Below are 24,759 nucleotides of genomic sequence, written 5' to 3'. Positions count from 1 at the left end.
ATGAATTAAAGTCCTAATGCCCCTGGCTGTGCCTGGACCAACACCTCAGAGTGGCTGGGAACTGTGGGTTCAGTAGCCCTGCCTTTGGGGCTGTGATGGTCAGGCGAGCTCCTGCAGCCCACACTCACAGCACATGGCTCCCACTCACCTCACGGGGCTCAAGGTCAGCTCAGTGAGCAGGCTGGAGGACAGGTTGTGTGGAAGGCTGGGTTCTGGCTTCCTGAGGTGCCCTTGTTGACACAGGTTTGAGAGGATGGGACAGTGAGGAGCCTTCAAGGGAGGGGCTGACAACACCCTCCCGTTGCAGTGAGCCCTTGTGGTCACGGTTGGAATGGCCTCTCATATGGGTCCAGTGTGGCCTTGCAGCCCATGCCTCTGGGTCCATTCACATCCCAGCTCTGCCCCTTGTTGACCATGGCCGGGACCTTTGTGGGCTCCCTACATGTGGAGGGCCAAGTGGGTGGCATGCAGGAGGCCCAGCCTAGGGAGAGGGTTCCAAACTAGGGCAGTACACCGTTGGGTAAGCAACTTCTGAGCACTCCCAGTTGATGTATTTTGAAAGTTACCTTCAGCCGTCACATACTAATATACGTGTGTATTATAAAACGTCAACAGCCACAAAAAAGGAAACTCGAAGGGATAAGATAAAAATATAGATGATAGAAATTTCCGTATGTCTTCCTGCTGGCCCTCTCTGGGGAGTCCTGGGGGAGGCCCGGGAGCAGGGAGGGGCAGTGGTCACCAGGGCTCTGGAGCATGGGCTAAGAGGGCCTGGGGAGGAAGTGGGTCCAGGCAGGGCACGTGGGGTCCGCGCTACAGAGCCCCGCCGCTGGGGTAGCGGAATCTGGAGGAGGGGCCGGGACACCCGGGGCTCAGCCCAGTGGGAACAACCCGGGAAGGGCCCGGTAGGGGGGCCCTGGGGCCCGGGGATCCTGGGCAAGGGAAACCGGGGTAGAAGGACCGTGGGCGCGAAGCTCGGGAGAGAGGGGACTCGGGCCCTGGAGAATCGCTCGGGGCCGGCTCTGGCAGCAGCCGTGACAGGTCCTCCACCAGGTGCCACTTCTCCCGGCCTTGCTGCGGGAGAGCGAGAGGCGGGTTGTGGGCTGAAGCCAAAGGCCACGCCCACCAGTTCCCAGCCGCGGCTCTGCCCCGCCCATCCCTAGGTTACTCTCCAATGCCCGCCCCCGACGTGTCTGAGGCCCCGCCCACAGGCCCCTCCTCCAACGCGACCAGAGGCCCCGCCCTAGACCACTCCCAAGACCGCCTCCTAGTGACCATAGGCCACGCCCCCGCTCCCAGGCTGCAGGGTGGAGGAGCTTCAAGTCCTGCTCCAGTGGAACCGGTTGCTCCCTCCGCTTACCTGTCTTTACCCCCAGCCAAGGTCACCCTCTTCACCAGGATAAAACCCCCGACAACCTCAACCTCGGGTCGGTCCCAGGCCTCAGGCCCCACACCCCTGAGAGGGTGTCCTCTGAAGTCCATGTCCCCTCCCCAGCCCAGCGGACACTCACCCACACCAGCTGCTTCCGGAGCTCATGGATGGTTTTCGCGTTGGCGCGGGACTGGGACACGCACACGGTCAGGACCAGGCTTGGGGAGGACAGGGATGCAAGGTCAGCCACCCTTCCCACCACAGGGGCCTCTCTCCTCAAGGGGAGACAGCATCTCTCGCCCCCTCCCGGGGGGGGGGGGTTCTGCAGTCCCCTGACACAGGAAGCCGGGCCCAGAGGCTCCTGCTTTACAGGGAGGCACGTGAGGACCCCCAGGCCACCTCTCTTGGGGAACTTGCTTCCCCGGGCAACTCCTGTCTGGTTTCTGGATCCCGGGAGACTGGCCAGGGGCTGCCAGTCCTATTCCACCCCCAGGGAAAGGGCACCCTCCCAGGGGTCCTCCACCCTGAGGCACCTGAGCAGGATGAGGAGGGGGAAGCTGAAGGCATGGGAACTGAGGTAGTTGAGGGCACGCTGGCCAGGCAGCGGGAGCCACAGGGCCACCACCTCAGGGACCACCTGCCAGGGGGCTGAGTAGTTGGTGAAGAGTCCACAGTCCCGGGAGGAGTGGGTGCTGCAGAAGGAGAGGTGGAGAGGCAGTTGTCAGGGCCCCAGGGAGGAGCTGCCTCTGCCGGCCTCCCAGTCCTCCTCTCACCTGCTGACCACGTAGCCCAGGGGCACTGCGGCCAGGAGCAGGCCCAGCAGCAGCACTAGCTGGAAGAAGAAGGTGGAGCTGGAGGCACGGAAGAGCCGCGGGGAAGGCCTGGAGTTCCTCAGGAGGGTGTACTGGGGGTGAGCAAGGGTGAGCAGGAATCATCAGGCAGCGGCCCCCAGTCTGAGGCCCAGGAAGTGAGGGAGGGCGGAAGGCCACAGCCCAGCTCTCCTGCTCCCACCCAACTGGGTGCCCTCACCTTCTTGATGTAGAAGGTGAGGAACAGGAAGATGCTGTTGAGCAGGGGGAGCAGGGGGCAGAAGAAGAGGCCCACCCAGGTGACCGTCTGCCCTGCCAGGATGTCCAGCACATTCTTGGGCACCAGAAACTCCTCTCGGTCCAGCCAAGTCCAGAACCAGCCTGAGAATCGCTCTACCAGCAGCCTGGCAGGGGGTGTCCACGTGCCCACCAGGCAAGAGGGGTGTGTGGGCCACATCAGTCATGGCCAGGGACCATTACACCCTCACCCACATGGAAATGCCTGGCTGACCTTGGCTGTGTCCACTGGCCATCCCCAACCATGCCCACGGTAGCCCCGGGGCATCCTCCCTGGGGGCCCCCCACGGCTCACCTCCGAGGCAGGCTGACCAGGAAGGCGAAGGCCACGGTGAGGAGGAAGTTGAAGATGATCAGCTTGTACAGCTCCTCGCCCACTGCGTTCTCCCAGCACTGGGTGCAGAGGAGGGGGCGGTCAGCACCCACCACCACCAGGCTTCCCTGCCCCACCCACTCATTGAGGGGTTCAGGAGCCTTTCCTCCAGTCGGACACAACCTCGGGGTTAGATTGGAGCTGGGTCCCCCAGCCAGGGGGGCTGCATGGCCTGAGCGTGTGTGGAACAGGAGCACCCCCTGGGTATGGGCAGCGGTGTGGCCGCTCTGCTCCCAGCTTGTCACAGAGGTGAGACCTCGGGGGGACAAGGAGTCTCCAGGGCTCTGTCTGGTTTTGGAGGGGAGCCCTGCTGAGAAGAATGGGAGGGACAGGCCCCAGGCTGCCGGCTACCTGGTAGTCACAGGCGTTGTAGCCGTAGGCCTCGCAGCTGGTTCTGTTTCCGCCGATGCACAGGGTGCTCTGGCCCAGGGAGAAGGAGAACATGCCCAGGCTGGCCAGTTTCAGCACCACGCACCTGTGGGCAGGCAGGCACTGGGTCAGGGGCTGGGCGCCGGGTGGGGTCCATGAGACACCTTGCCCCCTCTAACTCCAGGGCCCAGCCTCCTTCTAGCTGCTCCGTCCACAGCAGTGTTCCCCAGAGGGTGTTCCCAGGATCCGAGTCCCCAGATCATTCATGGGGAAGCGGTCTGGGAAACACAACAGAATCCGCTACCCTACTCCACCTCTCAGCTTAGCAACTCGTGTGGGACAAGCCTGCAGGACACCGACCTTGGGCCTCTCAGAACAGGTGAGACTGTCCTTATTTATTATTTATTTTGCAGTACTGAGGCTCAAACCCAGGGATTCGCACATGCGAGCACAGGCCCTGCCACCCAGCTGCACGGTGGCCCCCAGGTCTTCCTTTCTCTGCTGCTCTGCGGCTCACTGACATCCTAGCCCGCTGACCTGATCTCACATATCATAAGCACATGCAGCCCGTGCTTACTAAATAATGCCTCACTGGACCGCGTCGGTCTGATGGCCTGAAACCAGTGCATGCATGTTATTTTAGGGGGACATTTGCAGTACCCATGTGTGGCCAGAAGGGCGGGGAACTGTGGTTCTTCAGTTGAGGGAGGTTGGGAGGCAGGAGTGGGCGGGAGCTTATTTTTTAAATCTTTTATCCTTTTAAGCATTTTGAATTTTTTAACATGTGTAAAGTTTTCTCTTTCTTTTTTTTTTTTTTTTTTTTGGCAATGCTAGGGATTGAACTCGGGGTGTCACGCACGCTAGGCAAACGCTTTACCACTGAGCTGCATCTCCAGCTCCCATGCGCACATTTCTAACCTACTACAAAAATAAAGTTTCAAGGCCAACCGCAGTTGATGTGAGGAAAGCAGAGGGAAAAGCAGGTCCCAGAGGGTCGGGTAGCAGGAGGAAGGAGAAGCCGCTGGAGTTCAGGAGCCTGTCCAGGAGGAGTCCTTGGGAGGAGTTTGGAGCAGAGACAGGACCAAGTGCTGAGCTAGGAAGGAACATGGGCTGCAGGAGGCCTTGCATTTGAACCTGTACCCAAGGGCAACTTGAGGTCAGGCCTGGCTGGGCACTTCACCCTGGGAGGCTGTTTCCTTGTCCACCCAACGGGGATGAGGGTGGTAGGGACTGCTCACGCCGAGTGCTGGTTGTCAAGTTAGGGGTGTAAAGCCCTCAGGGAGCTGTGTGCCTGTGCTGTGTTTTTCTAAGTGGGCAAAGCCTGTTGCAGTGTCTCCTGGACAAAAAGCCCCTGTCCCTCTAAATGGCTGGTGGTTGGCCCAGAATGGAGGCCTCCTTCGGGGCCGAGGAAGCCCACCTGCCTGCCCTCTGGTGCAGTGGTTAACACAGGGAGCCTCCCGGTTTGGGACCCCCAGGTGCCAGATGACAGCCAGGACAGCAGGAGACAGACTCGTCCCACAAGCCCCCGAGGGTGTGCTCACCAGATGAGGGTGAGGTTGACCTCGGTGCTGGGGGGGTAGTTCTCCAGTTGGACCAGGAACACAAACAACAGAGGACCCAGGAAGTTGACCAGGGCGATGACCCCTGGGGGGAGATATTGTAGTACCACGAACAGGTCCTCCTGTGGGGTGTAGCAGGTCAGGGAGCCTGCAGAGCAGGACCCCGTCCACTCCCCGGCCCCTCTGGCCCCTTAGACATGACATGGGTACAGGCAGGATCCAGAGCTCTGTCAACAGGACATCCACAGGCCAGACCACAAGGTCATGGCCGCTTTGACTTCTTTGGGCCTCAGTTCCCAGTCTGCACAGTGGGATTCCTGTCCCCTCCCTCAGTCCTGGCAGAATGAAAGGAAGGCAATTGCCAGGTACCTCCTTCTTGTCCTGCGAGTACTTGGTGGCCCAGAAGATGGCACTGATGGCCCCAACCACCAGGAGCCCGATGAGGACGTTGACCCACAGGAAGGTGAGCAGGTGGCAGGCCCTCTGGGTGGGGGACCGCTGCTGCGCCAGTTGGAGGCGCCGGCCCTCTTCCAGCTCTGCCTGTGAAACACACACTCGCTCACACATGCCCTCACGCACACACGATTCATTCGCACACTGCTTCACACTCGGTTCCCTCTTGCACACACCTTGAATTCATTGCTGATTTCATGCTTCTTGATGATGGCCGCTTCCTGGACCCGGATGCAGAAGTCCCAGGAGGAGAAGACCTTGGCACTGAGAGGCGCTCTGTAGTCCTGGCCCAGGAGAAGCCTCTGTGGCAGCCCCTTCACCATCCTGGGGGCACAGACTGCTGTAGGAGGGGCCTCCCCCTCGGCCTTAGCAGTGGCCCAGCTCTGGGCTGGGCATGGGAAGCCTGTGTGGGTGGGGCTGGGGACACAGTGGCCCCTGCTCCTGAGGTCTGCAGCTGGGGAGGCATGAGTTTGGGCTGAGGAACCACCAGGAGCCTTACTGAGTAGGAAACGGGGGTCTATCTGCTATCTTGGGGGTCCCCACCACAGGAGTGGGTGTCAGGGAGGACGGTCTACTCACCGCCGTAGGGTCCCGCAGAAGCAGAGGAGCAGGCAGGCCAGTGGGCTGAGGAGGTAGGCCAGGCGGATGCTGTATGCAGAGCTGCTCTCGGGCGCCGCCCGGTACCCGCCATAGAAGAGATAGGTGTTGGTGAAGGCCTGGGGACCAGGAAGGAGACCCCGAGCAGGTGCGTCCAGGCTCTGTACTGAGCCCTTCCTAGGGGGAACTCCTCACCCACAGTAACCCACCAGGTGAGAATGCTCCCACCTTGCAGAGGCTCAGAGGTGAGGCAACTTGCTCAGGGTCAGCTCTGGGGAACAGAGCCAGGATTCTGACCTAGGGGTCCACCCTGAGGGCCACTCGATGGCTTCCAGTCCCAAAGGCCTGGACTTTACGCTATGGGCTCCTGTTCCTTGAACCCCCAACCCCAGCTGTGTTCTGAGGGCCCCAGGTGTGTGTGGGTCTGTGCTGCACATGTAGCAGGCCCAGGGGAGGCCAGCCTCTCTCTGACCCCACTGTGGGCCCCACTAGCCTCTGTGGCAGACCTTTCTCTAGAAACCAAGAGTCCTTGGATGGGGCAGGAGCCTCCCAGGACCCCTGGACCATGGCCAGGGTGACCCCACTTACCCTGCCAGTTAAAACATTCCAAAGTTGATTGTGGAATTTCGGAATGCCAATCTGGGGCTGGTGGCTGCCAGGGCACTGCAGGGCTGTTGAGGAGGGGGAGGGACCAATAGAGAGAAGTCTCCATGACAAGGGCAAGGGCAGCAGTCTGCCCTCGTGAGTCTAGCCCCAACCCTGCCACTGTGGATGTGTCTGAAGTGTGCCATGCAAAAGTCAAGGCAGGGTAGTCCAGGCTGGGCACAGGCAGCATGCCAGGGTGTGCCCAGAGGATCAGGGGGCGGCTGCAGTACTCACTCAAGTTCTGGGCGGGGCCTGGGTCCGGGGGGCGGAGCCAGGCCAGGGGCAGTAGCACCATGCTGGCAGTCAGCCCCACAGTCAGCACGTTGAGCAGCAGTAGGAAACGGAGGAAGGTGAAGTAGGACTGGATCCCGGTGCCAAAGAGGCCTGTGGGGAGAAGAGCAGGGCGGGCGAGGGAGACACCGGTGCACCGACTGGGATCCGACTGGGCCAGGGCATGGACTTGGAGTGCCTATCAGCCCACTCAATGGGGGTGCCCAGCTCGCTGACCTGCACGAGGCTTCCCCGCAGTACCTCCGGGGGCCACCAGAGGGTGCTGTCATCCATCGTGGTTTGCACCTGCCTTTGGGAGGCTGAGGGTGTGTGTGTGAGAGAGAGGATGGAGGGGCTGATCGTTGCGGGTGGACCCCGGCAATGACCGGAGGGATGGTGCCCTCTTCCTTTCGAAACTGGATATTGGGACCCCAGAGATAGGAGGTGGGAAGTAGGGGTCGTCGTGGGTCCTACCTCCGATCTCGTAGAGAGCCCCCTCCCAGAGCCCGAAGCCCTGGGCCAGCCGGTGCGCCGCCTCCCCCAGGCGTCGTCGTGCGATCTGCCACCTGCGCTGCCACCGCTGCCAGCACGAGCTCTTCACTCCATTCGGCTCCCGCAGGTGCCTGGGATGGGGTGGCGACCGGACGCCCCTGAGTCACCCGTCCTGCCCACCCCGCCAGGCAGAGGGCGCCATCGGGCTGCTGGCGTTTTCCACCCTCTATCTGACTGGGCCACCTGGAGGCCCTCCACTCCCACGGCCCCCTCCCGGCCGGCCACCCACCGGATGAAGCGCTTGTCCACGATGGCATAGGGCAGCGTCCGCACCGGCGCCCGGGAGGCGTAGAGCCGCTCCATCTCCTGCTCCCACAGCTCCTCGCCTGCAGGCGGGGGTTCTGCCTCCCCCGGGGCCTGCCCCGACTGTCCCGACCACTGTCGCAGCATCCTGGCCGTCCCCCTGCTCCCAGGAAGAATGTGGGTGCCAGGTGGTGAGCCTCGGGGCCTTGGCCCGGGGATGCCCCGAGTGAAAAGAGAATCCTGCAGGGTCAGGATGTGAATTAAGTCCAGCTCCACCTCTCAAAGCGACACATGGCATAGGGCCTCAGTCTCCCCATCTGTCAAATGGGGTGAAAGGTCAGAGAACATGCCCGCTCTTCCCACTCCCTAGTCACCTGTGGCCACAGGCCTTGCAGGTCACCCTTTGCAAAACCACATTCTCGCCCCTCTTCATGTGCCCATTCCCCTTCAGGAAGACACCCTGTTGCCAGCCGGGACAGTTCTAGGATGCGGCAAACTGCAGCACCCCAGCTCTGGACGTCCTGGGACCCGGCTCTGTCTTCCTTCTGGTCACCCAGCCTCCCAGGCCTGGGCTTGCTTAGGGCCCCTCACCTGACCCAGGAGAGGAGGCGTGGCTACAGCCCCAGCCGTGGGAAGGGGAGCAGGGGACCCCAAGGCCGCCTCTGCAGCGGTTATGACACCCCACCCCAGGCTTTCGGACTCAATTATTCCACTTTCCTCCTCCACCAGGCTCTGCATCCAGCTCACCTGGGGACCACCGAGGCGCCCCCTCCTCTGGCTGCCGCCGCCACTCCAGGCAGCGCTGGGAGGGCGGGCGGCTGGGGTCACATGACAGGAACCCTGCCCTCCCCGCCCCTGCCTCTCTTCCCTCTCGGCTCGCCCCCGCCTTCCCCGCCGTTTCCTCGGCCGTCTACTGCACGGAGCAGGCGCTTCCTGTCGGCCGTGGGGCGCGGGGGCGCAGGTGAGAGCCGCGCGCCGGCTCCGGGGGTTGGGCAGGCCCGGTGCGCGCCGGCTGGGGTCCGGTTCAGCTCCCTGCGGGCGTCGTGGGCTCCGCTGCCCTCGGGCCACGCTCGGACCCCTGCTACTGCAGCGCGTGCGCCCCTTCGCGCCCTCTTTTGGCGTGGGAGCCGGGACCGACCCTCGGGCAGCGGCGGCGGGGTGCAGGGCTGGGCTCCTTAACTGCCCGCCGCAGGTCGCCTTCAGGCGGGAAGCAGCGCACCCGGCCTCTGGATCTGCAGAGGCCTCTGGCGTTGTTTCTGAACTTCCCGCCTCTATCATTGGCACCACCCTTTGCCCAGGTCCAGGGACGGGCCTGGCTTCTGGCCCGTAAGAAGCCTTCGGGAAGCAACCCTAGGCGCCGGGAGCGCCCCTCCCGGCTGGACGTTTCGGAGTTGTCCTGGCATTCCCGGGCCTCATCCCCGGGAGGCTCTGCAGCCCAGCCCTACCTCCCTCTCCTTGTCCCCCTCCTTCAGAGCCCCGTCATCCCAGCTCTGAATCCTCCCAGAGCTTTTCTGCCTCCCTGATCACCCCGCTCCTGCTTTCCAGATCCCACTCTGTGCCAGCCCCCAAGCTGGCTGCTGGTGGGCGCAGTGGGCTGGGGGAGCAGGGGGAAGATCCTCAAACGCTCTTGTGTGTAGGAAGTGGCACTGCTCCAACTGCGTTCACCTGGGGCCATGCACATTGCGCCTGGGCATGCAGAGAAGGGCCGGGGAAGAGGCGGGAGGGGTACAGGGCCTGGGCGGGGCTGGGCCTCCATGCGCCAGGGAGCGCACCTGAGAACCACACTTACAGCTGCGAGGAAGCCCCACCTGGCCTCTCCCTTCAGGTCCAAGCTCAGATCCCTGGACCCGTTCCCACAGATTTCATGAAGTCCTCGCACTCCTGCATGCTCTCTGGAGTCCTGACCTCCCCCGCCAGGAGGGCCCCATCTTTCATCCGTCTTCGACTTCCTGTTCAGTCACGTGTCTGCCTCAGCCCCCTCCACCTTCTCATGAGCTTGGGGGAGAGGTGTCTCAAAGTCAGTTTCCTGCTCACAGCTCCCAGCTGGACCAAGGCCCCTGTGCTGGCTGATGGCACCCTGGAGACTGACCATCCTTTCTCAGCCTCGGTTTTCTTATCTGCGAAATAGGAAGGTCAGTGCCTGCCTTCCTGCTTGTAGGGAATAACAGAAAGCCCAGCAGTGGGCGCAGCCCTTGGGAAGTTCGCTGTCTTCCTCTGCGCCCCCTCCCGCCCGCTGGCTCACAGGAATCGCCAGAACTTTTACTAGATAAGCCACAGGAACCCCGCCCCGAGCAGAAGGGGGCGATAGCCGCTGGCGGAGCTGGGGGTGTGGCGGATGTCGCGCTGGAGGCGCGGGAGGAAGGGGTTACCCAACACGGTGTGGAAAGGCTGCGCACCGTCGGGTTTTGACAGTCCCTGGCCCTGGGAAGTGGGTGGGTCTGGATGATTGTCCCCTTTTGAAACTTGGGGAAGCCGCGTCTTACAAAAACTGGGGGCTTGGGCCGGAGTTTGCCTGGAGGCCGACAGTCACCCCTCACCCTGCGCAGACTCCAGGGACCGGGCGAGAAGGGTCGGAAGTCGGCGGGCAGAGGGCGCAGTCGGCCGGTGCCCCAGCGGGGCTGGGCACACCCGGAGGGAGCGGTCACGTGACCGATGCCCGCCGCCTCGCGGGGCTGGCGGTGCAGCTCCCTCTGCCCTCCAGGCTTGCGACAGTCACTGATCGCCCCCCCTCCGGGGGGGGGGCCCTTTGTCACTCGCTCCCACTGACCCTCCCTCAGGTCGTGGAGCCCAGAGCGCGGTTCCCGGCGGCCCTTGCGGGACAGGTGAGCCACTCGCCGGCGCCCCGCCCCGCCTCCCGGCGCCTCCCAGGTGAGTGGCCCGAGTCCCGGCGCGGGGTCCCCGCGGGGTCGCAGATCGGCGTGGCGTGGGGTGGGGCTGGGCCTGCGGCGGGCCGCTCCGCGGGGCCGCGCTCCTTCGGCCTCGAGGCCACTTGGCAGCGAGTTCCCAGAGGGCCTCCCAGGGCCGACTCTGGCTGGCACCGGAGCTGGGAGCGGGAGCCCAGCCCGGGCAGCGCCAGGGCGGGAGGCCTGCTCCGCGGCCCTGTCGCCGTCGCCGCGCGGGGCTCGAGGCAGGGGCGGCCCGGTCGTGTCGCTGTCCTCAGGGTGCGGGTTCCTGAAAACAGCCCCGGCGCTCCCCACCTGGCTCGGCTCAGGAAACGCTGGGACCTGGCCCGCCTGGGGCGGGGCACTGGGTGTCGCCCGCTGAAGTCAGGCGTGCCGGGGAGCCCAGGGACCCTGGTCCGCAGCCCCCAGCACCTCCCATCCCCTTGTGGATCTGAGCTTGGGAGGGTCTGTCTGCCCAGAGAAGGGTTCCAGGGGACCCCTCAACCCTGCTTGGCTAGTTTACACTTGGGGCCCGGTGGGGGCCACCTCTAAGGCTCTAGGTGGCCTCCAACAGTTATGTTTCTACTAGAGGGAGGGCAGGACCTGGGTTGTTCAGTCCTAGGTGTCGAGGACACCAGGCTGGGCACAGTGTGGTCACCAGTCTGCAGGGACTGTGCTGTTGCTGGTCGGGGAAGCCTCCTGAAAGGAACCGACTTTCCTGGTTCCCTGGGGCTGAGGGCAGGGAGGACTGAGGCCAGGGCTGGGCCTGTGTCCCGCGGGAGTTCTGCAGAGTCAGCCCGTTGGCAACAGTGTTGGGCACCCCACTCCCACAGGGCGCTAGGCCCAGAGGCCCAGCCCCACACAGGGCCATGCTGGCTCCACTTGTGCTGGGTGACGCCAGAGCCAACACAAAGGGGGCTTGTTTGGGTCCAGCATCCTCCCCCATGGCCACCCTGTGGTGATGGAATGTAGGGAGTCAGTCTCCTGAGGACGAGAGGACCTTGGAGCTCCAGAGTGGAGCACTCAGTGGGGTGGGGGCAGGGAGCCCTTCTGTGTGCTGCTTCCGCTGGGGCGGGGGGGGGGGGGGGGGGGGGGCAGGGTTCAGGGCTGCCTGGCGGATTTCCTGCTAGAGGAAGGGCTTTGGGGTTACAGGGCAGGCACAGGCAAGGCCTTGAGCTGCCCTGACCTTTGTCCTAGAGGAAGGTGTCCCTGGGGCAGCACCCTGGGAATGGAGGGCCTGAAAAGGGCAGCGTCCACAGGCACCCACCCCTTCCTCATTTTCCAGGCACTAGAGACCACTGACGACATCGAGGAAACTGATGGGAACTGCAGGTCCACACCCTTCCTTCCTTTCTTTTCTCTCTTTCCCTCTTCCTCAGCCATTTTGGCATGAGGGTTACTTGGGGTCACTCCCCTGACCATTTGTTTATCTGTGGGTGGGGGATAGGAGAGGGGGCAGGCAGGTTGGTCCCCCAGGGAGCAGGCTATTTGGATGTGTGCCAGGCATTGAGGGTTTACTTTGTCTCTGTCTCATCAGATGGGCAGTGGGAGTCTCCAGAGGTGGTGTCCAGGGTTTGAGCTGCCCTAAGTCTGCAGACGGGCTGGGCGTGGACCGCAGACATGGCCCAGCCACTGGCCTTGGTCCTCAATGTCCCTGAGGCTCTAGGGGACCAGGAGTAAGTGCTTTGGGGCTGGGGACTGGTGGATGGTGGCTGTGTTACCATTTCTGAGCTGGAGCCTGGATTCCCTCGTCCTCTCCCGCCTGGCAGCCAGGAGCCCAGTCCCTATGAGGAGAGCGAGGTGCATGACTCCTTCCACCAGCTCATCCAACAGCAGAGCCAGCTGGCGGAGGAGGAGCTGGAACTGCAGCAGAGGCAGCTGGTGGCCGGAACCCTGGGGGTCCCAGGTGAGCCCAGGCCTGGAGGCTAGCAAGAGTGGACAGGAGCTGGAGATAACCCTCCTGGCCATGGGGTGGGCAAAGTGGCTGGGCAGGGACATCTCCTTCTTTTATAGGCAGTGGTCACCAGACCCTCCTGGGGCCAGAGGGTGCCCCTGTCCACAGCGCAGCCACACTCCGCATCTTGGCCAGCATGCCTAGCCGCACCATCGGTGAGTTGGAGCCTCTGCCCTCATTGCTGGCTTCGACCCCCTCCCTGGGCATTTGTGCACCTCTGAGCCAGACCCTTTGGCTCTTGGCCACCCCGCCTGCTGCCTGGAGGCCCCGCGCTACCCCACGCTGCCTTGCTGGGTTCTTTGGAATGAGTGGGTCCTGAGGTCTCTGACAAAGGAATTGTCTTGGGCCCTGGGAAGACCTGAGGGATGGGGAGGCCTGCTGCTGACAGCCGTCCTGGTGGCTGGCAAGGTCCGGCCTGACTCTGTCCTCCTCACTTTGCCACGCACCTTCCTAGGCCGCAGCCGTGGGGCCATCATCTCCCAGTACTACAACCGGACGGTGAAGCTGCGGCGCCGGGGCAGCCGGCCCCTGCTCGGCGACATGGTGCGCTCCGCCCGGCCCAGCCTCCGCCTGTATGACCTGGAGCTGGGCCCCAGGGCCCTCGAGGAGGATGGTGAGTGAGTGGGGGCCTAAGCCCCGGTGTTGAACGCCAGCCTGCAGGGAGGTGGGCAGGAGGTCCAGGTGGGCAGGGGGCTGGGGTGCAACAGAGTGAGGAAGCCTTCTTCCTTGAGGTCCCTCCTCAGGGACTCTCAGGGGCAGGCAAGTGGGGGCTTCAGGTTGCAGACAGCTCGGGCCATGCCCAACAGGCACTGAATAGCATTTGCCACGTGCCCTGGAGCATGGGAGTGTGTCTGACAGTGGGCGGTTTTGACACTGGACACGCAATGGTGGTCAGTAGACCAGTGCAGCCCTCATGCATCCCCCCTTCTGCCCAGTGAGACAGACATGAGCCAAGGAGACAGAGAAGCAGATGATCAGGGCTCAGATCAGTCTCCGAGAAGAGCGTCCTGAGAGCCAGCCCAGCCTGGAGGGTCCAGGGAAGCTTCCTGGAAATGACCAGAGCAGAGAGGACAGATTCAAAGACCCTGAGGCAGGAGCCCCCCAGCCTGTCTGAGTAGCTGAGGCAGTGGGGAGGGTCTGGTAGGTGATGGAGCAGGACAGGATGGTGTGGCCCCTGGGTGAGGGCAGATGCCCCAGTCACCATTTACTCTGGGACCAGGCCATGTTTCAGCTCCCCGAGGCTCATTTCTTATCTGTGGAATTGGGATTAAGGTAGCACTCACCTCCTTGCTCGTTGTGAGGATGCAGGGAGGTGGCACCCATGCTTCAGACCCCAAGTGTGGTGACTGACTGGCCCCTGACCCTGTGTGGCCTATCTGCTGCCACTGGCCTAACCTTATGGTGGGCTTTGAACTTCTTAGATGAAAGGAGAACTCTTGTGGGTCCTGGAACTCTTCAGTTATTTTTCTTTGTGGTGCTTGGGATGGAACTCAGGGCCTTGCACACGCTAGGCAAGCCACACCCTATGACTGAGCCACACCCTGGCTCTGGGTCCTAAAACTCTTACTGTTGAGGTTTCAGAGTGCCCTGGCCAGGGCTGGGGATGTGGCTCAAGCGGTAGTGCGCTCGCCTGGCCTGCGTGCGGCCTGGGTTCGGTCTTCAGCACCACATGCAAACAAAGATGTTGTGTCCGCCGAAAACTAAAAAATAAATATTAAAAAAAAAAGAGTGCCCTGGCCAGGCCATCTCAGAAACAGCGTGTGGGGGCAGTTGACGTCAGGGCTCTGAGCACCCAGGCTGGGTCCTGCCTCAACTTCTCCCAGCAAAGGCTGAGCACAGCTGGGAGGTGATGGGAGACGGTGGGGTTTCACTGGGCCCAGAGGTTTCTGGGGGCCTGGTGGAGACAGGAGAAGGGGTTCTGGGCTCCGGGGGGTGGAGGGAGGGGAGGGACAGAGGCTGCCATCAGTGGCTGAACCTCAAAGGGGCCTGGGTCCTTCCTGGGGGCCACGCGCCCACAGACTTGAGACCCTTCTATCTGGCCAGCAGGAGGGGGTGTGGGCTGGGTGGTAACTCACACTGCTGGCCTGGGTCTGGCTTTGGCTGCACCTGGAGAGGAGCCAGCCAGGCCCCGCAGCAGGGTACAGAGCTTGTGTTGGGTGATAACCTGTCCAGGACCCTGGCCATGGGCAGAAGGGAGGGATGCCGTGCATCAGCTGAGCCTCTCTCGCTGCAGAGAAGCAAGGCCTCCTGGTGAAGGAGCTTCAGGGCCTGTCGGTGGTCCAGCGGGACCACATGCTCCGGGGGATGCCCTTGAACTTGGCTGAGAAACGCTGCCTGCGGTGAGTGTCCCCCAGCCTCGCATGGCCTCAAGACCTACTTCCTCAATTAAGCTGAAAGTGGCCAGATAGAAGGGTCTCAAGTCTGTGGGCGGGTGGCCCCTCTGAGGGTCGGTCACTGACAGTAGCCCCTGTCCCCAGAGAGAAGAGCCAGGTTCAGAGGGGGAAGCGGAGGGCCCGGCAGGACCGTGGGGGCGTCTTTTCCTGCTGCAGCCGGCTCAGATACTCCTGCATCCTGGTAGGAGCCTGTGGGGCTGGGGCCTCGTGTGCAGTGGGGCCAGGCGGTGGGTGACCGCTCCTCCGCTGCTGCCCTGATGGTGGCCTCCTAATCCTGGCCTTGCCTTGGGGCCGCGGGTGACTTGTGTGGTCCTAGCCCTTAGAGCCTTCCTGTCACTGTCCCCGCAGGCCCTGCATAGCCTAGGGCTGGCGCTGCTCTCGGGCCTGCACGCCGTGAGGCCGTGGCGCCACACACTGAAGCAGATCGGAGGCCAGTTCGGCTCCAGCGTGCTCTCCTACTTCCTGTTCCTCAAGACCCTGCTGGCCTTCAACGCGCTGCTGCTGCTGCTGCTGCTGGGCCTCCTCGTGGGGGTGCAAGCTGCCCTCCCGCCCGGCCCGCCGGACCCTGCCCCCGCCTTCACAGGGCTGGAGCTCCTCACAGGCGGGGTGAGGAGCCCCTGGGCCACCTTCTGCCCTGACTCGGCCCCTGCCTCTGGAGGCCTGAGGGCGGGTGGGCTGGGCGGGAGGGGTCCTGACCGGGCTCTGCCTCCCCACAGGGCTGCTTCACCCACACTGTCATGTACTACGGGTACTACAGCAACGCCACGCTGAACCAGCCCTGCGTGCCTCCGCGGGATGGCCACCAGTGCAGCCCCGGGGCCAGCAGCCTTCCCTACAACATGCCCCTGGCCTACCTCTTCACCATGGGGGCAGCCTTCTTCGTCACCTGCATCTCCTTGGTTTACAGGTAATGGCCTTCTGCCACGTGATCCTGGCTCTGAGCACCACCCATATGTCCAGTGGCACTTCCTTCCACCCATCTGTCCTCCCGTCTGTCCACCCACCTGTCCATCCATCCGTTATTCATGTATATTTCCATCATTCCTCCATCCTTCCTCCATCCATTCACCCATTCCTCTACCTGTTCTTCTACCTATCCACCCACCGTCTATCCATCCTTCTACCTATCCATTTATCATCCATCCATCCCTCTATCCATTGATCCACCTATGTACCCACCTGTCCACCCACCCATCCACCCACCCATCCACCCATACATCTTTCTATCCCTCCATCTACCTATCCTTCCATCCTTTGTCCATTCATCCCTCTACCTGTTCATCCACCTATCCATCCACCCACTCATCCACCCACCCATCCATCCATTAGCCTATCTATCTACCCATCTATCTGTTTATTCATCCTTACTTTCATCTACCCATTTGTCCATCTACCCATCCACCCACCCACCCATCCACCTGTCCATTCCTCCCTCAAGTGTTGGGCAGGAAGGTACCCAAGCATGAGGCCTAACCTAAAGAAGCTTGCTGTCCCTGGGAAAAGAGCAGTGAATGGGCTGGGACAGTCTGGGCCCTGGGGGCGTTTGCACAGGTGTTGGGAAGGTTAAGTAAGAGTGGGCAGAAGAACAGAAGGGAGGTGCTGTGGTAATTGGGTGAGCAATGCAAAGGCCCTGAGGTGAGCCTAGTGTTTTCCATGTGGTGTCTGTTACTGGTGAGTGAAGCCCTGGCTCATCTTCCTGTGGGCGTGTGTCAGACAGGGCTGGCCCAGAGCGGCCAGCAGTCCACTCCGGGCAGGAAGCTGAGGGCATGGCTGCCCAGGGCAAGGTGAGAGAGGAGGCTGCAGGGCTTGTCCTGTCTTCCTCCTGGGCCTCTGTTCCCCTAGGCCCCCGTCACCCTGCCCATCTCTGCTTGTTCCAGCATGTCGCATGCTTTTGGGGAGAGCTACCGGGTGGGCAGCACCAAGGGCGTCCACGCCATCACCGTTTTCTGCTCCTGGGACTACAAGGTGACTGAGAAGCGGGCCTCTCGCCTCCAGCAGGACAACATCCGCACCCAACTGAAGGTGAGCGGCCACCTGCCCTGCCCCGCGGCCCCAGAACTCCAAACCAGCCTGCCAGTCCCTGCAGCCAGCCCGGGCTGAGGTGGCCCGGGAGCCGTCTGTGAGCTGGCCGCGAGGGCTGGGATGGGGCGCAGTGGGTCATCTGCCATGTGCGGGCGGGGCCAGTGCTGCCAACACGGCCTCGGGCTCCCCCGGCCCTGGGGGGTGAGCAGGGCTCTGCCGGAGCCCCAGCAGGTGAGGGTGACTCCCTCCCAGGGCCTTTTCTGGGGTCTGTGCCCTCCTGTCCTGCGGCCCTGGGGTGATAACTGCCCACCACCCTCCTTTAGTCACTGAATGGCCACAGTGGCCCTGTGAGTAAGGAGGACGAGAGAGAAAGTGGGCACAGAAGTCACGTCCTTTGCCCAAGGTCTCAGGCGCGGGGCCTTGTGGAAGTCCTCTGCCGTCCTGGGTCTTGTGCTGTGGAGAGCTCAGCTGTGACCAGGTTCTTGGCAGCTCCTGTGGGGGGGCATGTGTCCTTACCTCAGGGGCCACGGGAACAGAGGGCAGCTGGCTGGCACTCCGGAGGCTTCCTGGAGATGCTGCTGGGGCAGACAGAGGGGGCCGGGGAGATGGGGAGGCGGGGAGGCCTGGGGCAGCAGGAGGTGCGGGCTGCACAGGGAGCCTGGCACCCTGTCCCTCTGTCCTGCCTGTGTTCTGTGTATCTGCACGTTCGTGCTGTGGGCCAGGTGACAGGTCCTGCTGCCCCCACAGGAGCTGCTGGCTGAGTGGCAGCTGCACAGGAGCCCCCAGAGCCTGCGTGGGCGGCTGCGGCGGGCGGTCCTGCTGGGGCTGGCGTGGCTGCTGTGTCTGGGCACCATGCTGGGCTGCTCCGTGGCCGTCTTCGTCTTCTCAGAGGTCACGATCCAGGTGCGGGCAGGGGCCGGGGAGGACCCCTCAGGCTGGGCTGCAGTCTCCCTCCTTCTTCCCCGCCCTCCCCTGTCCTCTGGACTGAGCCTGGGTGGGCCACTCCTGGGCACGGAGGTGCTGCCTGGCTTTCTGCCCCTGGGCCCCTTCCCACAGCCCCTCTGCCCCCTCAGAGCCCGTCAGTCAGAGTGGACGTGACCCCATTGGTGGGGTGCTTCAGTGACCGCATCCCTCCCCTGGTGCCTTGCAGAGCCCGGTGTCTGCCGGCCAGGAGGCGAGGCTGCTGGCTCTGCCCCTGGTGGTCTCCCTCCTCAACCTGGGGGCCTCCTACCTGTTCCGTGGCTTGGCTGCCCTGGAGCAGCATGAGTCCCCGGGGCTGGAGGTGTACGTGTCCATCTGCAGGTGTGTGGCTGGGCAGGCATGGGCTCCCCGGGTGTGCCTGCTATTGCTGGCCCCCTCCCTTGGCCTTCGCACTCACCTCCACCATTCTGTGCAGGAACCTCATCCTCAAGATGGCCATCCTAGGCATTCTTTGCTACCACTGGCTGGGCCGCAGGGTGGCTGCCCTGCAGGGCCAGTGTTGGGAGGACTTCGTGGGCCAGGAGCTGTACCGGTTCATGGTGATGGACTTCCTGTTTGCACTGCTCGACACGCTGTTTGGGGAGCTGGTGTGGAGGCAAGGGGGTCTGGATGGGCTGGGCTGGCTTCCCACCCTGTACTGGTCACCTGGACACTCTACCTGGGCAGTGAGGCAGGGCCTCAGACCGGTGGGGCCTCCCACCCTCGTACATCTGCATCATGCCAAAGCTTATTGAAGTTTCCAGAAGGTGCAGGAGGTGGAATGCGATGTGTTTTATTTATATATTTATTTTTAATTTTTATTTATTTCTTGGGGTCCTGAGGGTTGAACCCAGGGGCCCTTAACCACTGAGCCATATCCTCAGCCTTTTTATTTCTTATTTAGAGACAGGGTATCTCTAAGTTGCTCAGGGCCTCGCTAAGTTTCTGAGGCTGGCTTTGAACTTGAGATCCTCCTGCCTCAGCCTCCCGGGTTGCTGGGATTACAGGTGTGCGCCCCTGTGTCTGATTTGAGTCGTGTTTTTAGATTGGAAAGGAAAATGAGGTGTCTAAGAGATACATGTGTCGTAGTATTAGCCTTGTTCAAAGGAAAAGAGGAAAGAGAGTGGAGAGCATCTTCAAAGTGTCACTGGTGGGCTATTATAGAATCTAGACTTCAGATGATTTTTATTTCCTTATATTTTTTTAAATATATGAGTTTAGTAATAAAAAACAAGATTGTTAAAAAGCTTTGCAGTTTTTGCTGCTGCCGCTGTGTGCCTAGGTCAGGTGTATCTTCACCAACTTAGAGAAAGGTTGAGTGGGGCCAGTTGCAGTGTCCAGTCCTTGAATGTTCCAGGATGGCCACTCTCTCTCCTGATACAGGCTGGGTGCCTGTGTGGGGAGGGCCACGTGTACCAACCTGGTGCCTTCCAAGGTGGGATGAGGGTCTTCTGCCCACCAGTCAGGCCCCTTCTTTACCCAGGCTCATCTCAGAGAGGAAGCTCAAGAGGAGGCGGAAACCTGAGTTCGATATTGCAAGGAATGTTCTGGACCTGATTTATGGGCAGACTCTGACCTGGTGAGGTGCCCCCACTTGCCTTGGCTGCCCAATTCCTAGGGCAGGCAGAGCACTGTGGTCCGTGACCCTTTCCCTGGGGCCCACACCTGCCCTCCTGGGCCACAGTTGGCCCTAGCCTCCCTTGCAGCAGCGGGCTGGTCCTGGGCAGCAGCAGAGGGTGCGGGCAGCTTGTTCCCATCTGAGCTGGGTCCAGGAGGTGGGGGTGCTGACAACTGGCTGTGCCCCTCCTCCAGGCTGGGGGTCCTCTTCTCGCCTCTCCTGCCGGCTGTGCAGGTCCTCAGGCTGTTGCTCCTCTTCCTGGTCAAGAAGGTAATATGGCTGAGCACTGAGCAGCTGGTGGGGGAGCAGCAGTGGGTGGGCACACAGCTCTGGTAGCCCATAGGTGCCCCGGGCTGGGCAGACTCTTCCCTGTCCAACTATGTGGCGCCACGGCCTAGGGCTGGGCATGTCCCTGGTGTCCCTGCCTTGGGCAAGCCAGGCACTGGGTTCAGAGGTCTCATTGGGGCCTGTGCTGTGCTGGGTGCTGGGTACTGTTCTCAGCAGGCATGCTCAGGGCTGAGAGCCAGCGACTTTGCCCACACTGGTTCTGAGCTCTCCTTGATCCTCCATCTGCTCACCTGCATGGTGGGACCAGTGCCCTTGCAGGGCTGGGAAAGGTCAGACATAGAGCTGGGCACAGTGTCAACCTTCAGTCAGTGGAGGTGGCTGCTGGCCTCAACCCTTTTTTTTTTTGTGGTGCTGGGGATTGAACGCAGGGCCTTGTGCATGCGAGGCAAGCTCTCTACCAACTGAGCTGTGCCCAGCCCTGGGTTCAACCCTTTTGTTGGCTTGACCTTGGGCAGTGTGTCCTATGTGCCTCAGTGCCCCCTCCAGGCGAGGAGGGAAGCCCTGCTGGCTCTTTCCAGCCCTGTGCTCAGATTCCCAGTGTTGGCCTTTCTGCCCATGGCTGCCACAGTCCTGTAGAGTGAGCACAGTGAGGTCCAGGTCCTGTCCTGGAATGCACGGCACCCTCCAGGCCACTGCCCTTCCTCCCTTGGGGCCCTGGGTCTGGGAAGGGCCCTCCAAGGTGCTGTGGCTGTGGCAAACTGTGGTCTTTCTCCCCAGGCTAGCCTGATGGCCAACTGCCAAGCTCCCCGCAGGCCCTGGCTGGCCTCGCACATGAGCACCGTCTTCCTCACACTGCTCTGCTTCCCTTCCTTCCTGGGTGCCGCCATCTTCCTCTGCTACGCCGTGTGGCAGTGAGTAGGCTTGGGATGGGGTGGGCAGGAGGCCTGGCCATTTTCTGTGCATTCCTGGGTTGGGGGTGGTGGTGCTTGGCTGGAGGACCCGCCTAGGATTTGGAGTGATGTGGAGGTTGCCTTCCTCTGAGGCTTGGTGGGGGGGAAGTGGGTGGAGGGCCCATTGCCCAGAGGGTTCCCATTAACCTCTTCCCTTAGGGTGAAGCCCTCGAGCACCTGCGGCCCCTTTCGGACCCTGGACACCATGTATGAGGCAGGCAGGGTGTGGGTGCGCCACCTGGAGAGCGCGGGCCCTGGGGCCTCCTGGGTGCCCTGGCTGCACCGGTACCTGGTGGAGAGCACCTTCTTCCTCTTCTTGGCATCTGCCCTGTTGCTGTGAGTGCAGGGCTTCCGGGGACCTCCTCACAGGTTGCAGCCTGCCATGGGGCCCTGGCACAGAGAGTACCCACCCCCAGGCTCCTGCTCTGGGCACTATCCTGTCCTGGCCCTCCCTGCCACTTGCTGTCAGCCTGACCACTATCTCCTGCAGGGCCATCATCTACTTCAACATCCAGGTGGTGAAGGGCCAGCGGAAGGTCATCTCCCTCCTTAAGGAGCAGATCCGCAATGTGAGTTTCCCTCCCTTCCACACCTGGGGGATGCCTGGTCACCGGCCAGCTCCCCCAGGCCCTGCACCCCTCCCCTGAGCATCTTGGATGGTAGTTTCCATGGATTTATAGGCGTGATTTGGTTAAACAGGTGTAGAGGTGACAGGACCAGGGCTCTGGCCAGAGCTCCCGGATGCAGGGGCACCACGGGGACTCCCGTTTGAGTGTGTGGCCCTGCTGTGGTGCAGTGTTGGGCAGGGTTTCTGAACTATTGGAAATGGCTTTTGGTCTTCTCCAGGGACACATGCTGGAAGGCGGGTCCTGGTCAGTGCTCTCATTGGACAAAGAAGGGCAATGAGGCTGGAAGACATTTCTTTATTAAGGAGACACAGGCACTTTCCTGGCTGGTCACTCCTGCTGGCCTCTTCTCAGGAATGCCTTGGCCTGTGGCGGGATCATCTCCTTCAGGGTGCTAGACTGTGACCCCTGCAGATTCCCAGTGGTGGCCTTAATGAACCGTCCTGAGCTCTGACCTCATCCAGTGCCATTCTGACGAGCACTGGGCCTCCTTGGCTTGTGGGGTGCCAGTTTCCAGATGTCCGGCCAGGACTGGGCCTGGGGCTTCTCTTTAGCACTCACCCTGATGGAGGTCAGGGGCTGGTGTCTGCCGTTGGTGTCAGGAGCAAGGGTGGAAGCGGTCAGGCTAGGGGGAAGCTCTTAGGGATGGCTCCTGGGTGGTAAATGGCACAGCCACATAGACCCCGCTCCTGCCTCGCACACTGGGGCTGAGCTCAAAGCCAGGTGTCTGGCCGAGATGATCTCGTCTGGCCACACCATCAGAAGCAGGCTTTTGGTGAAATGGCTCCTGCCCTTCCATGCCACCTTTCACTGCGTCGGGGTACTGTGTGGGGAGGCACAGTGGCACCGGGAGGAGAGTCCCAGCTGTCCTCCATTTCTCTGGAATTAGAGGCCTTTGTCCAGGTGGACCCTGGTGCACAGTGTGCACGAGGCTGAGCCCCTGCTCCTAGTCCGCCTCAGGGGCTGCAGGGCAGGCATGGCTGCTCCTGTGGCCCTCCTGGGGTCCACGCTGGCAGCCTGGAGAGGAAACAGCCTTTCCTTTTCTGGTACTGGAACCTGGGGCTGTTCTACCACCCAGCCACGTCCCCAGCCCCCCCCCCCCCTTTTTTTTTTCTCATGACACTTCTTGCTAAGTTGCTGAGGCTGGCCTGGAACTTGCCTCCTCCTGTCCTCCTGCCTCAGCCTCTGGAGCGAGTGGGACGACAGGCATGGCCATGGCGCCCAGCTCCATCCTCTCCTTTTCTGTCAATGACTTGCTAGAGGAAGACGAGGTGCCACAAGGAGCCTGTGGCCCCTCTTCGTAGACATTGCAGGGTGCTCTGGGGCAGAGCCAGGTCACCAGGCACTAGGAACCAATCTGCTTGGCTACCAACAAAATTGCTCCTGGAGCTGTTGACTCCCCTGGTGAGCTCCGCCGCCTGGTCTGGAACAGGCCAGCTCTGGGTGGACCCAGGGATGGACACCTTCTGTCTCTCACCTCTTGTGTTCTGACCTCCCTAGGAGGGGGAAGACAAGATCTTCTTGATCAACAGGCTTCACTCTGTCTACGAGAGGAAGGAGAGGAGCAGGTGAGGGGCTGGGGGGTGGGGGGAAGAGGCCTCTGTGAGTCGAGTGGGAGGGGCCGGGGCTGGATAGCCAGCATCTCTCTGGGTTGCTGACTCGAGGTGGGTTGGGAGGAGGAAGCAGGAGCCAAAGCCTTGCATACCCTTGCCCCAGTGCTCTCTCTCTCTCTTCATGAGCCATGAAGTGCCAGCCCAGCTGGGCCACCTCCCCACAGAGTCAGCCTCTGCTGTGGCTGCCCTGCAGCAAGGCTGGGCTGGCCAAGCACAGACATGGTTCCTTCCTGTCAAGGCCTGATAGCCCGACTGTGCAGTCTTTCTGCTGGCTTCAGCCTTCATTGTTACCTGGGGGCAAGGGAGATGGCTGAGACGCAGACCCACTTATTCAGCTTACACATGCACATAGCCACAGGAGGGTGGCCTCGCAGCTCCCTCTGCCTGGTGGACAGACACCAGTACGTACATGCACAAGTGTGTATGAGTGCAGAGCCACACACGCCTGGCTCTCCCACTTCCTCCATGGCCCACCTGCTTGGGAAATGGAGAAGCTGGCCCCAGAGTCACATCTGCAGGTCTGTAGCTACAGCCACTAGGACTTCTCCCCAGCAGCAGGCCTGTGTTTGGAAGCATGTCAGAATAAAACCCTTACTCAGTCACTCACTGGACAGACATGCTGGCCCCTGAACTATCCTTGGGGACCTGGAGGTCATGCACTCTTGGCCTTGGTTTCCCCAGGTAGAGGGATTGGCATCACCCAGTCGCCACTGCGGGTAAAGGCACCGTGTTCCCTGAGCCCCTCCACTGCTGCAGCCTGCACAGGAAGCATGCCGACAGCACAGGGCTGCTGCCTGTTGCTTACATCACACAAAATTGTTGACATGTGACAGCATTTGACCAGCAAAAGTGGAAATTTCACACAGTTCAGTTCTCCCAAGCAAATCCATGGAAGGTGAATCTAGTGGCTGTCTCCACTCCAGCCTGCTGCTCACCTGCCTCCATCCTCCCTCAGCCTTGGGAGGCCTCCAGTTCTGCCAGGGACTTAAAGATTATCTCTTGGAAAGAATTTTGGCATTTGGCCATGCTGTTGGGCCCTCACTGACTTTCCTTTCTGGCAGAGCTCACAGAAACGAGGAGGCCGTGACGCCCTCTGCCCTGCTTGCAGACGGAGGGGACAGCTGGTGGGACAGTGAGGGGCCTTGCAGGCTCCCCCAGCACCCCCAGTTGCGCTCCGTCACTACGTCCTGGCAGGCAGAGACGAGGATCTGAGACCCCGTGGGACACTAGGATGGTGGAGTGACCCTGCTTCCCCCTTCCATAGGCTGAGCTGAGCTGAAGATGGAGCGCAGAGTGGGCAGGTGGGGCCTGCGTGCCTCCAGGGGGCCCTGCCCCATCTGGGACTCTTATTTATTTACATTAAATGGGTTTTGCAAAATGGGCTTGTCTCGGGAGGCTGTGCTTGGAACCTGGGCCTGGCCAGGTATGTATAGAGGGTTCCTGCAGTGCTCAAGGTGTCTGTGTGGCAGGGTGTTGTGGAAACTTGGCCCAGGGGCCATGGAGTTTCTGGGCCAGAGGGGGCCCTCTGCTGGCCAAACTCTTGGAGGCAGTGCCCCTGACCAGCCTGACCCTGTATCTGGGAGAGGACTTGTGTCTGCAGGGTAGATGGGCAGGTCCAGGCTGTGTCCAGGGCCATAAGTTGACCAGTGGGGGAAGCAAATTTAGGGAAGGATGTGGAGGGAGGACAGGAGCCTTGGGGAGAGGAGCCACCAGCACCAGGTCCTGCAGTGGATGGGGCTTGATGTGTGGAATGCCCACGGGCTGGGGCAGGCCTGATCATGGCTGGCTGGGGGTAGGGGTGGGTCTGGCAGGCTGAGCCTGTGGAATGCTTTAGACTTGAGGACACAGGGAGTGGGCACAGCCTTCCACTCCTAGCCCCAGTGTCCTGATCTACAGATGCGCACAGGATCAGGG

General features: G+C 61.8%; 2 protein-coding genes across 9 annotated transcripts; one reads left to right on the top strand and one right to left on the bottom strand.

The window, feature by feature from the left end:
- Nucleotides 1-580: 580 nt before the first annotated feature.
- On the bottom strand, nucleotides 581-9,578 carry Tmc8 (transmembrane channel like 8). Of its 7 annotated transcripts, none has more exons than XM_027924059.2 (16): nucleotides 9,329-9,578; nucleotides 7,526-7,699; nucleotides 7,219-7,367; nucleotides 6,709-6,858; nucleotides 6,418-6,500; nucleotides 5,812-5,948; nucleotides 5,409-5,556; nucleotides 5,149-5,319; nucleotides 4,762-4,901; nucleotides 3,203-3,326; nucleotides 2,774-2,871; nucleotides 2,402-2,585; nucleotides 2,146-2,276; nucleotides 1,906-2,064; nucleotides 1,512-1,590; nucleotides 581-1,074 (listed from the first exon to the last, which is right to left on the bottom strand). In XM_027924059.2, exons 2-16 carry the CDS (start codon nucleotides 7,684-7,686, stop codon nucleotides 814-816), a joined length of 2,175 nt encoding a protein of 724 aa, XP_027779860.2. In that variant the 5' UTR covers nucleotides 7,687-7,699; nucleotides 9,329-9,578; the 3' UTR covers nucleotides 581-813. The 7 variants fall into 7 exon arrangements, with proteins under 7 accessions (XP_027779860.2, XP_071459746.1, XP_027779858.2 ...); XM_071603645.1 differs by having other exon boundaries at nucleotides 7,526-7,856; nucleotides 9,348-9,578; XM_027924057.2 differs by having other exon boundaries at nucleotides 7,526-7,779; nucleotides 9,348-9,578.
- A 4-nt stretch (nucleotides 9,579-9,582) lies between these two features.
- On the top strand, nucleotides 9,583-24,223 carry Tmc6 (transmembrane channel like 6). Of its 2 annotated transcripts, none has more exons than XM_027924055.3 (22): nucleotides 9,583-9,671; nucleotides 10,317-10,407; nucleotides 11,707-11,753; nucleotides 11,959-12,097; nucleotides 12,191-12,327; nucleotides 12,435-12,530; nucleotides 12,830-12,988; nucleotides 14,609-14,714; nucleotides 14,853-14,949; nucleotides 15,117-15,374; nucleotides 15,485-15,675; nucleotides 16,646-16,790; nucleotides 17,538-17,693; nucleotides 17,941-18,092; nucleotides 18,187-18,366; nucleotides 19,234-19,329; nucleotides 19,563-19,638; nucleotides 20,434-20,567; nucleotides 20,766-20,942; nucleotides 21,097-21,175; nucleotides 22,733-22,800; nucleotides 23,907-24,223. In XM_027924055.3, the coding sequence occupies exons 4-22, from the start codon at nucleotides 12,042-12,044 to the stop codon at nucleotides 24,055-24,057; spliced, it is 2,514 nt and encodes an 837-aa protein (XP_027779856.2). In that variant the 5' UTR covers nucleotides 9,583-9,671; nucleotides 10,317-10,407; nucleotides 11,707-11,753; nucleotides 11,959-12,041; the 3' UTR covers nucleotides 24,058-24,223. The 2 variants fall into 2 exon arrangements, with proteins under 2 accessions (XP_027779856.2, XP_071459747.1); XM_071603646.1 differs by lacking the exon at nucleotides 9,583-9,671 and adding an exon at nucleotides 9,953-9,971.
- The last annotated feature ends 536 nt before the right edge of the window (nucleotides 24,224-24,759 follow it).

Source organism: Marmota flaviventris, chromosome 17, assembly GCF_047511675.1.
Source record: "Marmota flaviventris isolate mMarFla1 chromosome 17, mMarFla1.hap1, whole genome shotgun sequence".
NCBI classification, from domain to species: Eukaryota; Metazoa; Chordata; class Mammalia; order Rodentia; family Sciuridae; genus Marmota; species Marmota flaviventris.
This window is presented reverse-complemented; position numbering and strand designations above follow the sequence as displayed.